This window comes from Rhamphochromis longiceps, linkage group LG7, assembly GCF_057381845.1.
Source record: "Rhamphochromis longiceps isolate RC_006_pf linkage group LG7, R_longiceps_female_GT1.1, whole genome shotgun sequence".
In the NCBI taxonomy this organism is placed as follows: Eukaryota; Metazoa; Chordata; class Actinopteri; order Cichliformes; family Cichlidae; genus Rhamphochromis; species Rhamphochromis longiceps.
This window is the reverse complement of record NC_140563.1, coordinates 32,671,496-32,684,409: the sequence shown is the minus strand read 5'-3', so window position 1 is coordinate 32,684,409 and position 12,914 is coordinate 32,671,496. Positions and strand designations below refer to the sequence as shown.

The 12,914-nt window shown below is 38.4% G+C and overlaps 1 protein-coding gene across 3 annotated transcripts in view; it reads right to left on the bottom strand.

The window, feature by feature from the left end:
• Positions 1-1,240: 1,240 nt before the first annotated feature.
• wdr7 (WD repeat domain 7) overlaps positions 1,241-12,914 on the bottom strand; it is a 100,131-nt gene continuing 88,457 nt past the window's right edge. For all 3 annotated transcript variants that reach the window (XM_085413396.1, XM_085413395.1, XM_085413394.1), the window contains 2 exons: positions 6,686-6,790; positions 1,241-4,480 (listed from right to left, as the gene is read on the bottom strand). In XM_085413396.1, coding sequence (XP_085269522.1) covers positions 4,277-4,480; positions 6,686-6,790 — 309 coding nt within the window. In that variant the 3' untranslated portion in view covers positions 1,241-4,276. The remainder of the gene's footprint in view (positions 4,481-6,685; positions 6,791-12,914) is intronic.

The window sequence follows — 12,914 nt, the reverse complement described above, 5'->3', positions numbered from 1 at the left end:
GCAGGACATCTCTCCTGCCTCTTCTGTTGGCCATTTTGTGCAGTTGCTTAGGGGAACTCCTAAGCCACTAAAAGTCCTCTTCCCTGCTCTTAGCAGATCTCGCCTTAGGAGCCCTTTTAAGCGTTAGGAATCTTGAGGAATAGCTTTTATATTAACTGGGATTGTCGTGTCACTTTTAGGGGAAATTCTAAGAAAACGTCATGACTCTGAGAATTTTCTTAGAATTTGGCCGCTAGGAGCCACTTTTTGCACAAAGATTCTTTAGGGATACGGGCCCAGATGCTTAGCTATCACGGTTCATACAAGTCTGAGAGTACTTTTCCACATTTGTAATTCCATCAGGTTTTGATAAAATCCCCAACAACACTGGCTGAAGTGTTGCTCCAAACAATGACTTGCTGCAGGTAGATTTTTTAGGGGTTTTTTGCCATTCCTCTCATCCTTCACTTGTCCAGATTAAGTTTTTGGGTAATAGCTTTTTGAGAATCACCTTAATGGTGCAAAAATACAATTTTATGCTTCTCAAGCTGTTACCATTTGCACAAATTATGTGTTTTACTGACAGGCTGCTAGTAACAAAGTGTCTAAAGGTACAATTGGAAATTGATTATTTGCCAAGTTGTCTGTTAGACACAACATTGGTTTATCCCTCCGGTTGAACAACTTTTTATACTTGAATATGATTCATAGGTCAGTGATAAGTGGCTGGACAAACAACTAAAAACAGACATTTCTCTGAAAATGGTCAAATACAAGGACTCAACTGAAAATGAGTGAAGATGATAGCAATGTCCAAAAGAAAAGCCTCCAGACATTCAGAAAGAGAATTATTGCTGAAGACCACTTTAAAAATTGCTTCTTGAAAGCAAAATATAAAGAAATGAGGCCTACTTCAAGACTTGTACAGTCCTGTATATCTGGTGATTCTGACGGGTTCTGGTGGAAATTTTTGTTAATAATCAAGTTTTTCAAAGGAGCAGATAGAGAGAAATATAAAACATAGTAATTTTTAAAGGTGTTTTAATCAGAGGTGTGTGGTAATATGAACAGAAATGCAAGCAAACCTGTAGGCTCCAGTCCCCGACCCTGATAAGTATACGTGAAAGATGGATGACTCCATCATTAAGTCTTTCCCTAATAACATGTCAGGAGCTTTTGGTTAATAAAAGTTGCCATGATCATTTGGAAAGAAAGATCAGAGTGTAGAGAATAAAACAGATGCATCATTTGACCACCACAGTCACATTTTCATCTTTATTGGACATGATGACAACAGTTTTACACAGCAGATTTATAGGATGCACAGTAGAATCAACCTGTTCTGTTACGTCACGTTAAGCTCATACATGCAATACATCACACACTCTTAAACACTCTGTAAACAATAAATACAATCAAACTAAAATGAGTAAGAAACACAGATTTCGTTTAGTGTAGACTGCAAGTAAGAAAGCAGGTGTTCGGCTGTACAAGAAGAAGAAAATATAAGCAGAAAATGGGAGAGTTTCTATATTAAAGTAACAAGACTGCTTCACTTTGTTGTAAACAGCTGGTTAAAGATGAGTTTTACCATCTCCAGTTTGGATATTTCCAGCAAATGTACCTCGTGTGTTTAAAAAAGAAAAATCCCCAGTAGGTTCTAACCATTTTGGTTCACTACCTTCACAGCAGAACCTCTTTTTCTGGCTGGATGACCAGATCTTCCTCACTTGTTATTTACTCCTCAGCTCTTCCTCTCTGCCTCCTTCATTTTTCCTCACCCTTCCTCCCTCGAGAGGCTGCCAAAAACATTTTTTCAAACTGTTAAGTGTGCTGGAGAAAACGAAAGATTAAGATCTCAAAGCTGTCAGGACCTGGTGGACTGTTTGTGTGTGCGTGTTTTCAAAAAGAAGCCGTCTGACGAAATGCTGGAGGAACTTGTGAAAAGCTTTGACACGCCCGGGTTTACAGGTGTGTATCGGTGTTAGAAGCTTTCTGACTGCACTAATGAAACTGACAGGAGCTGGAGAGAGGAGAATGACGAGGGGAGAAAATAGAAGCAAAGCAAGTTTGAGCATTTTGCAAGAGTCACAAAAATCTAAGCCCAGTACAACTGACAGAAAACACTATAAATATATTTGCATATATTTATATATAGATAGAATTCACTTTCTGAATAAAACTGAGTACTAAAACAGTTAAAAAAATTTTTAAAGTAATAATGTGCAAAAATGTGTCATCAACCACAAAGAACAGAGCTCAAAAACCTGATGGTAAAATTTTGCCGTTGGAAATGTCCTTTGTTGCATCTCTAAGCACCCCTAACATCGATGTAATCATGTACCAACACTGTAGAGTTTGTTTATCCCTCTGCAGAATGTGCAACTTCTGCTAGTTTGCTATTGTTAAATTTCATCATCTTCCTCCTAAGAGGTGATGGTTGTACTTGGCTTGGGGCAAACAAGGTAAATCTAGAATGATAGCAGCATTTTAAATATAAATGTATCTCTGCATCATGTATTTTTAGTGTCATAAGACGACTTTTCCATTTTGGCTCTTTTAACTTATGCTAAACAAATTTGGTCCTTCTTGTTAACCAATAGGAAAAGCACATTTTCCAAAATAAGTGATTTGCGGTTTAAAAAAACAAAACAAAAAAAAAAAACTGCTGGCAGAGGCTTGAAAATGGACTGGAAATTGTGAACTGGAAAAGTGGAAATTCGCCACATTAGCCACAATACATACAAAACAGGACAGATGCTCAGATCACTATACAACATGAACAGCCTACATACATTGCACAATGGCTCTGAGGATATGTTGGCTGAATATGGACACATTTATAGTCATAGATATATTTCAAAAGTCAGATGTGAATTGCAAGAAGAGGACGATGACGATTTCACGTGCAACTGCCAAATATACAGTGTTGTCCTCTGCAAAGAAACAATCCAGTGGGGAAAAAAGGAGGTTTTTTTTTAACTTTTGTTTTAAATGTATTAACCTCCAGAATTTTTAGCCTTTGAAAAGAGAAACAAAGTCCAGAGAAACTTTGTGGAAGTGATAGGAATGATTTCACTGGAAGAATAAAAAATAATATGAAGAGGTGGAAATAGAAGTATTTCATTAGATATTTTAGACCAAAAAGTGAATATTTTGCTTTATGAAGGTGCTGAAGGCTGAGGATCAGCCAGCTACGAACCAGTTGACATACAAAACGAGGGGTAAACGTTCATGCGACAAGTGAAATTAACAAACACAAGAAATATGATTTTTTTTTCTTAAAAATGACCAAACATTGGGAGCTAAACTGAGCTTTCCCATTAAAAAAAAAACCCCATTTACTGGTAACCACTGATGATGTATCTAACTTAATTTAAATTTAAAAGGTGACCAAAATAGCATTAATTTGTCTCCTTTTACATATCTGCCGTAAGAGCAGCTACACCTCCAACCTCCAAAGCTTTAATGGGACTTTCAGGACGAGCAGTCTGAAGTGAGAATGTGTGTTTAACAGTGAAAATACACTTGGGTGCAGACACACACACAAACACTTCTGTGTGAAGCCAGAGAGGTTTCAAAAGCTTCCAAGGTGTCACAAAAATACTCACATGTGCACACGCACATTTGTGCAGCTTGAAAGGTGAAATGCATGTACTGGTCTTACAGAGGTCGGAGCGTACCTAAGGCCAGAGGTCAAACTAATTCCTTTCACCATTTTCTACCCCCCAAAATACACATTTTAATCAAAGTTTAATCACCAAAGTAAATACCTCCCATACATAGAAAACATTTATTAATCAAGTGATCCAATTACTGGAACTGAAATAAAATTAAAAAAAAAAAAAAATGAAAAAGGAGACTTAAATTAACAGCAAAGGTTTGGAGGGTCTGTGACATCCAGCATCAACGGCAAATAAATAGGAATGGCAAAGTAAATGATTAAAAATACATCAATGCAAATCATGTAAACAAGGCTTCTATCACGGCCTATAAAGATATCACACAGTCACTTTCCTTACAATGATTACTGCAGGAGATAAAATGAGAACATGAATCTGGTCCAAACCTGGGCCTGAGCTGGGCTTTTATCATTCCTTCAGATTTTGACCTCAACTATTAGTTTTGATCATACTTCGAATCTCTTAACTCTAAGACTTGGCCACTAAAATATCATCTGAACTGCAAATACCAAAATTACCACCAAATAAATCCAGAGTGTAGCTTTCTAGAGTCTGCTTCAAAGGAAAAACCTCCTACCAGGCCCAGGTCTGTCAGAAGTAAATACAGCTTGGATTTAGACCATGAAGCGATGCTCCTTGCCATCATGGGCCATCAGGATGACATTGCGGTTGGACGTCCAGATGAGACGGGCAAGCTTCAGGTGGTTCTGGGAGCCTGGGGAGGCCGGCTGGACCGGAGGAACCTGGTACGTCTTGATGCAGCGAAGCTGAGGAGCAGAGTTCAGCATTCCGATGCTGCCCAGCAGACTGGTGTTCATCTGAGGAGGACCAACAACACATGAAGCCACACATTCACCTTATCTATCAATCAAAGCCTTTTAACATTTGCCAGGTGTTCATAGGTGACCAATTTAGGGTTAAGTTTCATTTTTAGCAATGTGCTAAACAAGCAGAGTTTTATAAACTAGAAGCTAGAAGATGCTTTCAATTCAAGTTTCTTGGATAAAGTAAAGTTGGTGGACTAAAACAGGGAGAATCACTATGATACTTGCACTTCCCAAACACTAAACAGGTCACTAGCAACCTGGAGGATTTTAACCAGTTTATTGCTCAGCCAGCCTGGGAGGTTTGAAGTTTGGCTGTATGGATGTTTTTTCAGTATTGGAGCAGGTCAGGTATGTTAAATTAATTTTAGTTCCTGGGGAACATACATACCACCACAAGTTGATCTCAGATGGGCCAAATCAGTAAAACCAATGGGTAGTAAGCTATCTTTGTTTTTAACGTAAGTGCAAATGCAGCTATTGGTGAGATGGAATCATTAATGACTTTTCTGAATAACAACTTTTGCAGTTTGCAAAGCCATCCACAGTAGACTGGATTGGTCCACCTTCATCCATGGGTACTCTTTTAAAAGAGATTTTTGATCTCACAGTTTCATTTCTGGAAAATGAAAACCCACTTTATAACTATTTCTGTGAGCCTTTTTTGTCATAGTCTTGGTTTTCTGCGTATTATTCAAGTATCACTTTCTGGTTAAATACAATTTAAAGAACGATTTTATGGAGCAGCAGGTAACTGATAAAACATAAGGCAGGAAGAGCTGGGCTAGCTGGTCAGTATTGCCTGAATTTTCAAAATAAAAGCAAGGGAATGGTGTCATTCTCAGACAGCCATTAATAAACCTGAACGTCCCACTCATGCGCTCATGTGAAGTCTGTGTAGGAAACACTGCCTTCTCTTTCTACTGAGAGCTGATATCTCCTCCCTCATTTTGACAAAAATTAGTTATTGAACATCCGATGATCATCAGTTTCTGCTGAACCCTGTGAAGACGTCTCAGAGGGAAAACCTGGAGTTTAACCCCAGAGTGTGTCTATGTAGGAAATACACAGCGAGTGGAAACCAAGACTACACTGCCTCACACACATACACACACACACACACGCCCCGACAGAGCGTCTGCCAGCTCATTACCACAGCAGCCGTCTTGCCGGCGCGCTTACAGTGGTTTATGCTTACAGTAATGCCATTAACGTGTGTGTGTGTGTGTGTGTGTGTGTGTGTGTGTGTGTGTGTGTGTGTGTGTGTGTGTGTGTGTGTGTGTGTGTGTGTGTGTGGAGACATCTGTGTCAGAGGTCGTAAAGACCTTTCACTCAAAATAACGGTTCCTGGAAGAAGATAAGAGGAGCCTGATCGGTTATCTGAGTTTGTTATAGTTTATTTAGATGCTTTATGTGTTAAGACTTTTATTTTCAAGTTAATTTTTTAGTTTGTGTAGATACAGTGGAATTAAAAGTAAACATGTAAATGAAAATATCTAAATTCAGTTTTTTATGTTTTTAACCCACTGTACAGAACAGTCATGACTGAAAGCAGCCAACTGGACAGTATTTTTTAATTTGTTCAAATCCACCACTGGTTTGTCTGAAAAGAAGTGAAATCTGAAGCTGTTTGCATGCTGATAAACTGATAGCTCTTTACACTTGGCAGATTTCATGTAAACTTTAAGATACCTGCAGGGAGGAGTCTAAAGGAGGGCTCAGCATTTATTCCACTGTATATATACTAAAGAAATCCTTAGCTATTGTTTTCCCCCCCGATTTATAATATAAATATTAATTTAGAAATAAGTTATTCTCTTGTCTCATAGAATAAACTTTTTTAAAAGCAAAAAGCTGCACAAAGGGTCAGTCTAATTTCTTGCACTGCATAAACCACATCCTTTCTTTTATCTATTTTATCTAATCTATTTCTTTAGTTTTGTGTAACGTTTTTTTGCTTGAATAAAAAGACAAGGGTGGAAATGTGCAAAAAAGGTTGCCCTTCACATAAAGCTTTAAATCTGCTTTAAATATACTGGAAGTTCATATCAAACCACAAACCCAAGTCCATGTTTATTACATCAGAAACAAACTCACCTTTGTAAATCTGACTCTATACAGTCTTACCACAAAATAGTTAACGACTTCAGAAGGATTGCATTAAGATAGTTTTTATGTGTCTGTATGGGTGAGTCTTACCTGCCAGAAGGAGATATGGCTGTCAGCGCTGGAGTAGGTTGCCAGATAACGGCCATCAGGGGCGAATGATACCGCTGTGATTGGACCTTTGTGACCGTGAATGTTCTACAGAGGAACAATATGGGATAAAACAAACTCATTAAAAACAAATGAAGAATAAAATAAAGTGAATAAAAAACATGCCGTAGATGGAAAACAAAACAGAGCATCAATGCTCATTTCTCTTTTTACTAGTAACTGTTAAATGAAAAACTTATGCAAACTTCATTTAAAACTCCAGGAGTCATAAACTGTGTGTTGATGGTGTCAACATGCAGAAATCAGCCTGTTAAAATATTTACTCTTTAACATTTACCACAAGTACTTTACTCAGAAGACAAATGAGGTGGTCTAATTCAAACTGTGCTATGGAATTAATTTTCCACCAACTGGTTAAACATTTAAAACAAAAATAAATTAGGGGAAAGTGTAAAGTAAATAAACACAAGAAAACGTAAATTCAGAAGAAAATAAAATTATTCAATCTTTGTGATGTTTTATGAATTAATATCTAAGAAAAACAAACCACTCAAATCAATTAGACATCCGAATCAACCAATACATCTGGTAACCAACCAAAACAGAAACAGGTAGGCAATCAACTAACCACCCAGGAGGGCAACCAGCCAGGCATACAACCAGCCAACCAGGTGGATAACTAAACTAAGCCAATAATTCTTGAATTCAATAAAACAAATAGGAAGGCAACCAAACCAGGAACCAGGCAATCAAACAGGGAAGCAACGAAACAACCAGTCAACCAGGCAGCCATGCAACCAAACAACAAGGTGGATAACCAGTCAACCAGCTAGCCAGGTGCGTAAGCAACCACCCAAACAAGAAGGCAGGCATGTAGCTAAACAGCCAATCAATTAGGCAGGCAACCTATCAACCAAACAGGTAAAGAAAGACCTCTTTTATTACTTATTTATTAATATGTTTGTGGTTTTGATTCCCCACATTTGTCTGCTTTACACTTTAAATAGCCATCTATAAAAAGCACAGTTCTGACATGTCCAACCCTCTTCTGACGAGAGCTTGTTGCTCTGTTTGTTGCTGTGATGATGGGAAGCCATTTTTATTGAGGGTTTTATAACACTGACAACAGACCAGAACAAAATACCACTTTACAGTATCACTTTACAGTTTTATCAGCCAACAGCACATCACTCACTATCATCACTTAAAGCCGCTAAAATGAGAGCATGCCCCGATTTCCCAGACAGTTCCTCTTTCTGATGGCTGGAAGTTCAGTTCAATAAACTCTGCTCTGTGATGAAGCCTGAATGAAAAACAAATTTTGGCCCTTGTTGAAATTTCATTGAGGCATTTTAGAAAAACTCTGCATCGACAGCACGTGTTCGCTTTGGCAGAGATAATTCCATCAGATGGGTGGCAGCTTCTGGTCCGACAGATGCTGCCATTCGCCTCCAGAACTCTGGGGACAAAATATACCGCTGCGTGTAACACAATAAACTGTCCCACCAGATGCAGGGTGTGTAACGCAATAAAAGAAATCACCCCCCCCCCCCACCCCCACCCGCTTGCCTTTTCTTGCGACTGGGATTACAAACTCTCACCTCCAGATGAGATTAAGACGCGTCGCCTCAGGCACCCAGACTCTGAAATAATAACCAGTGTGTGGCGATTAAAGCTTAAAAAAAAATAATAACACAATGAAATGAAAATCTCATCTTTCTAATTCGTTCTCTCCCTCCTTTTTTCCCCCCTTTAAAGGGCAAACCCTATTAGATTCCAGCAGTGTTGTCTGGGAAAAAAGCAGAATTATTTTTATTTCCTTCATCCCTCTCTTCCCCCCATTCAGTGTCTGTCTTCATCTCTACTTTTCCCCTCCATTTTTCTATCTCTTAGGAGAGATCCCAAATCTCATTTCCTGTCACTACTCACCTTAAAGGGAAAATGATCAAAAACAGAGTAAATGCGGTTTGTCTGCAAACAATCATCAGCCCTAAATAAAGGATACTGAAGCCACTGAGAGGGAAATATGACAACTACATCCAGTTGCTCTAAGTCAAAATGCCCACAGTCATGTTAATCCAAAACCAATAAGTAAACTGTCTTCAAAGTGCTTTTCGAGACCAAGAAGAGTCACAACCTGCTTTTACAAAGGTAAATAAACCAAAACAGCCAAATGCCCAGGAAAACACAAAACACAGACACTACCGCAATTGCTTGTCTCAGCAGATTTATTTTAAACTGGGGGTTTAAAATGAATCTGTTCAGACAAGGATGAGGTCAAAGAACAGGACAACCATGGAGTCAAGGTTGTGAAAAGATAGTGGTAAGATGTCCATAGTTTTGGAAGTTTTGGGGTCTGGAAGACCCAATCATCTTTAGTTTTCAGCGGAATCACAAAAAAGCCCCTGTCTGAGAACCTGACCACATGAATGGATTATTTCCATAGTGCAGGTTGGGGGCCTCACCCGGTGAGGGCATAAAAGACCGAACCAAGATTTTAAAATGGCATTACAATGTAAAGTGACTTGAGGTGACTGCTGTTGTGATTTGGTGCTATATAAATAAAAATGACATTGATTTGAAATTTTAAAACAACTTATCCAATTCGTGAGATTTAAAAGAGACGTAGTGTCATCAGCATAGAAGTGATACATGACTGTAAAACTGCTATAGCTATATATATATATATATATATATATATATATATATATATATATATATATATATATATATATATATATATATATATATATATATATATATATATATATATATCTATCAGATGATGTGAAAGCATCTATCGTTTCATATTACGCACATTTGTTTCGTGGTGTTGCAAAATAAACTGTTAATGGCAATATTTTCATCATTTTGATGGTCACTGTAGTGATTATATTAATTTCTTAAAGTTCTCTCTTTCTCTTATGTTTAAATAACCACACTACAGACGGACTACCGACTGTTTTTATGCGTTGTCGTTAGCAACAACGACGATAAATCCAGCGTGCGGCTCCACGTCCGCTTGTTTATTTTCCACATAAACCTTTTACTATAAAGCTAAAGATCGTGTTAAGGTTTTTCAAAATAAACTGAAATGATAACAAAATACATTATTCTCAAATATCAAATTTCAGAATATGCATCAAACAAATTACCTCAAATAAAAACATGAACTATAAATGGTGCTTACAGTCACCACGTGGATGCAGGCACAGAGAATACCAGCATGGCCAGTGAAGATGAGTCGAGATGATTACCTGAGATTCACAGAATGTACAGAAAATGTAAAAGTTTCGTGATATATATTGTTGTCGGGACGATAAATGTCTTATATCGGGATATGAGATTTTGATCATATCGCACAGCCCTAGCTGATAATGTGAGGTAATGGGAGAACACACAATGAAAACAAGAGAAGACAACCTGGGAATGTAGTAGAATGGTAAAATGCTCCAAAATATCTAATTCAGTGATTCAAATTTGCAGATGTAAAGTCTAGCAGACAAATTCTACCCCTCGTGCAGTTTTTTGTTAATTTCTGCTGTAAAGTTGGACATTTCAAAATTAAAGTCTGGAGCTTCAGGTGGGCATTAGAGGAACTGGAGTTTTGGGCTCTTCTCCATCGGCTTCATCAGTCAACTACACAGTCTCCCAGCTCTTGTGCTTAGAAAACAGAACAAATTTAGGTTTAGACACACATGAGAGCTAGTTACTTATATTCAGGTGTTTTTCTTGTTTTGTTTTTTTTAGACAATTTTTGAGTTCCTGACAATAAACAGAGGATTCTGACATTGCTATGTGGGGACAGTTTCATTTGATGTGCAGCTGCCATTTTGTTCAGATGCCCTCTAAAAGTCAGAAATTGAGGAGGTATCTTTGTTTTTCCTCACTGTGGATGCATGAACTAGCTCCTCTGCCTGACATCCTTCCTTCTTGCTCATAGCAGCGATCATCACGCTTTGGTTCACAGTCACTGTTAGTTTTAATCACTTCATTTAAATATTATTTTGTCTTCCTCAGATCCTCATGCAGAGAAGGTGAAATAAAAAAATAATGTAGAAAACAAATTGTATAACATGGATTAAACATTGATGCTTCCATATATATTATGATCTGTGTGTGTGTGTGTGTGTGTGTGTGTGTGTGTGTGTGTGTGTGTGTGTGTGTGTCACAGTGGACTGCCTACCAAATCAATCAACCTATCAGAGCGCAGTGAAGCACACTGAAACCATTTACAGCACTCTGTACTCCAATACACCTGACGCCTGGGGCTCCGCTCTGTGTGTCTGTGTGTGTATGTGCGCGTGTGCATCACATGGGTGCTTCACCCCATTTTATTATTCCATCTTCTCTGACGAAGACTGACAGCTTGTAAATCCCGCCCCCTTGCTGAACAACTATTACGTTAACCAATAGGAGAGGGTTCTTTGGGGGGTTTTGGACGGGCAGTACCCCGTATGTTATCATCAGATGGGAATTATAATAGTGAGAAGTTGTTATGTGTGGACAAAAAACTCAACACAAAAAAACAACCCAGGACCAAGACAGCTACAGGAATAAAACCAACTTCCTCCTGTCAACAATAAGTACAGCTAGAAAAACAAGGGTGAGTGTGACTGGTGGACTAGAAGCTGTTACTGCTCTCGCTAGTTGACACCAGAAATTAGAATCTTTCAAATTTTTAACTAAACTTGAACATCGTAACAATTTAAAGGTAGAAACAGTACTTTGAATTATAAGAGGAGTGGCTGTTTATTGGCTGTGGGATTAAACTGACATCTAACTGAGGCTTCTACCCAAATCATCGTCCATTTAAAATGCAATATGGTTATCAAAGAACTAGATTAATACTTTCAAATAGCACTTAAATACACAGACACTATTTATATGACCAGAGTACGTCTTCTTACTTTTAGACTCATTTTTCCCCTCATTTATAACTTTAGCATTTAGTTTCCAGGAACATCTGCAGTTAAAAACATATTCCTCATAGAGTGTTTTACACAGCAAATAGCAGCTGAACGTGGTGTAGGTATCACAGTAGCCCAATTACCACCAGAATAGGGACACAGTTTACATTAATTCATCATGTCATGCATTGCGGGAGACGATTCTTCAGGTTAATTTTGGCTACGCTGCCACCTTCAGCTGCAGGTTTCAGCTGTTAGAGAGAAACAGATGCAAAAAGAGGTACGAAATCACTCAGATTGTTTCTTTGTGTTCAATTAGTAGACTGAGTAGAGTCTGTTAAAGAAGCAAGCAGCTGGAGACACACACACACACACGCTGCTGACAAAGGGCTGTTCACGGAGGCTGATCAAAGCCGTGGCAGATGGTCATGCGGGGACTAGCTAGCTACGGTTGGACACACACACACACCCGCTTGCACACACACACACACACACACACATGCAAAGATTGATTATGAACAAAAACTGCCTCTCATCTCCTTCTACTCTCCGTCTTTGCTTTTCTTCTGGTCCCCATTTTTCGCCTCCTCCACTATTTCAAAGAGGTCGTCTCTCCTTTCTCTCCTCCTTCTCACTTTGTTTTAAATACATTAAACAAGTCAAACAATTTAGCTCCTCTGAAATTCTTGGAAATCGAGATGTTCCCATTTTTCCAAGGAGATGCCGTTTATTCAGAAGTCTCTAAAGAGATCTGACAACTTTCTGCTGCTGCGTTTAATTTTTAAAATTAAAAAAAAAATAAAAATTTAGCCCCATGGAGGACAAAGCTGGCCCCTATTGTGATGATTATTTTAAGTTGTCATGAACACAAACTGACAGCTGACATTCTTAGAGGTGATGCAACACACCGTTTCCGAATTCCCCTTTTGAGTACACAGCAATTTACTTGTGTAACTTGGAACAGCCCCCCTGCAACCCTGATAAGGATAAGAGGAAGAGAATGGATGGATGGACATTGGCAAGCTGACTATTATGAGTGCATGATTTTCTAAACTGAGTCTGGTGAAACAATCTAAAGTGTAGTTCAGAAAACTTCGGTTTTGTATTATTCTGCAGTCAAAGAGTTGCAACAAAAAATATTTTTCCTCAGAAGTGAAAGAGGTTTTCTCTGCTCGGTGATGTAAGTGACACGCTGCACTGCAAATTAAATGATTTTTTTCCTCAAAAAAATCATTGTTGTACTTGCATCTGAACAAACCACATGACTTCTGGAACAATGTCCCTTAGACAGACGAAACCAA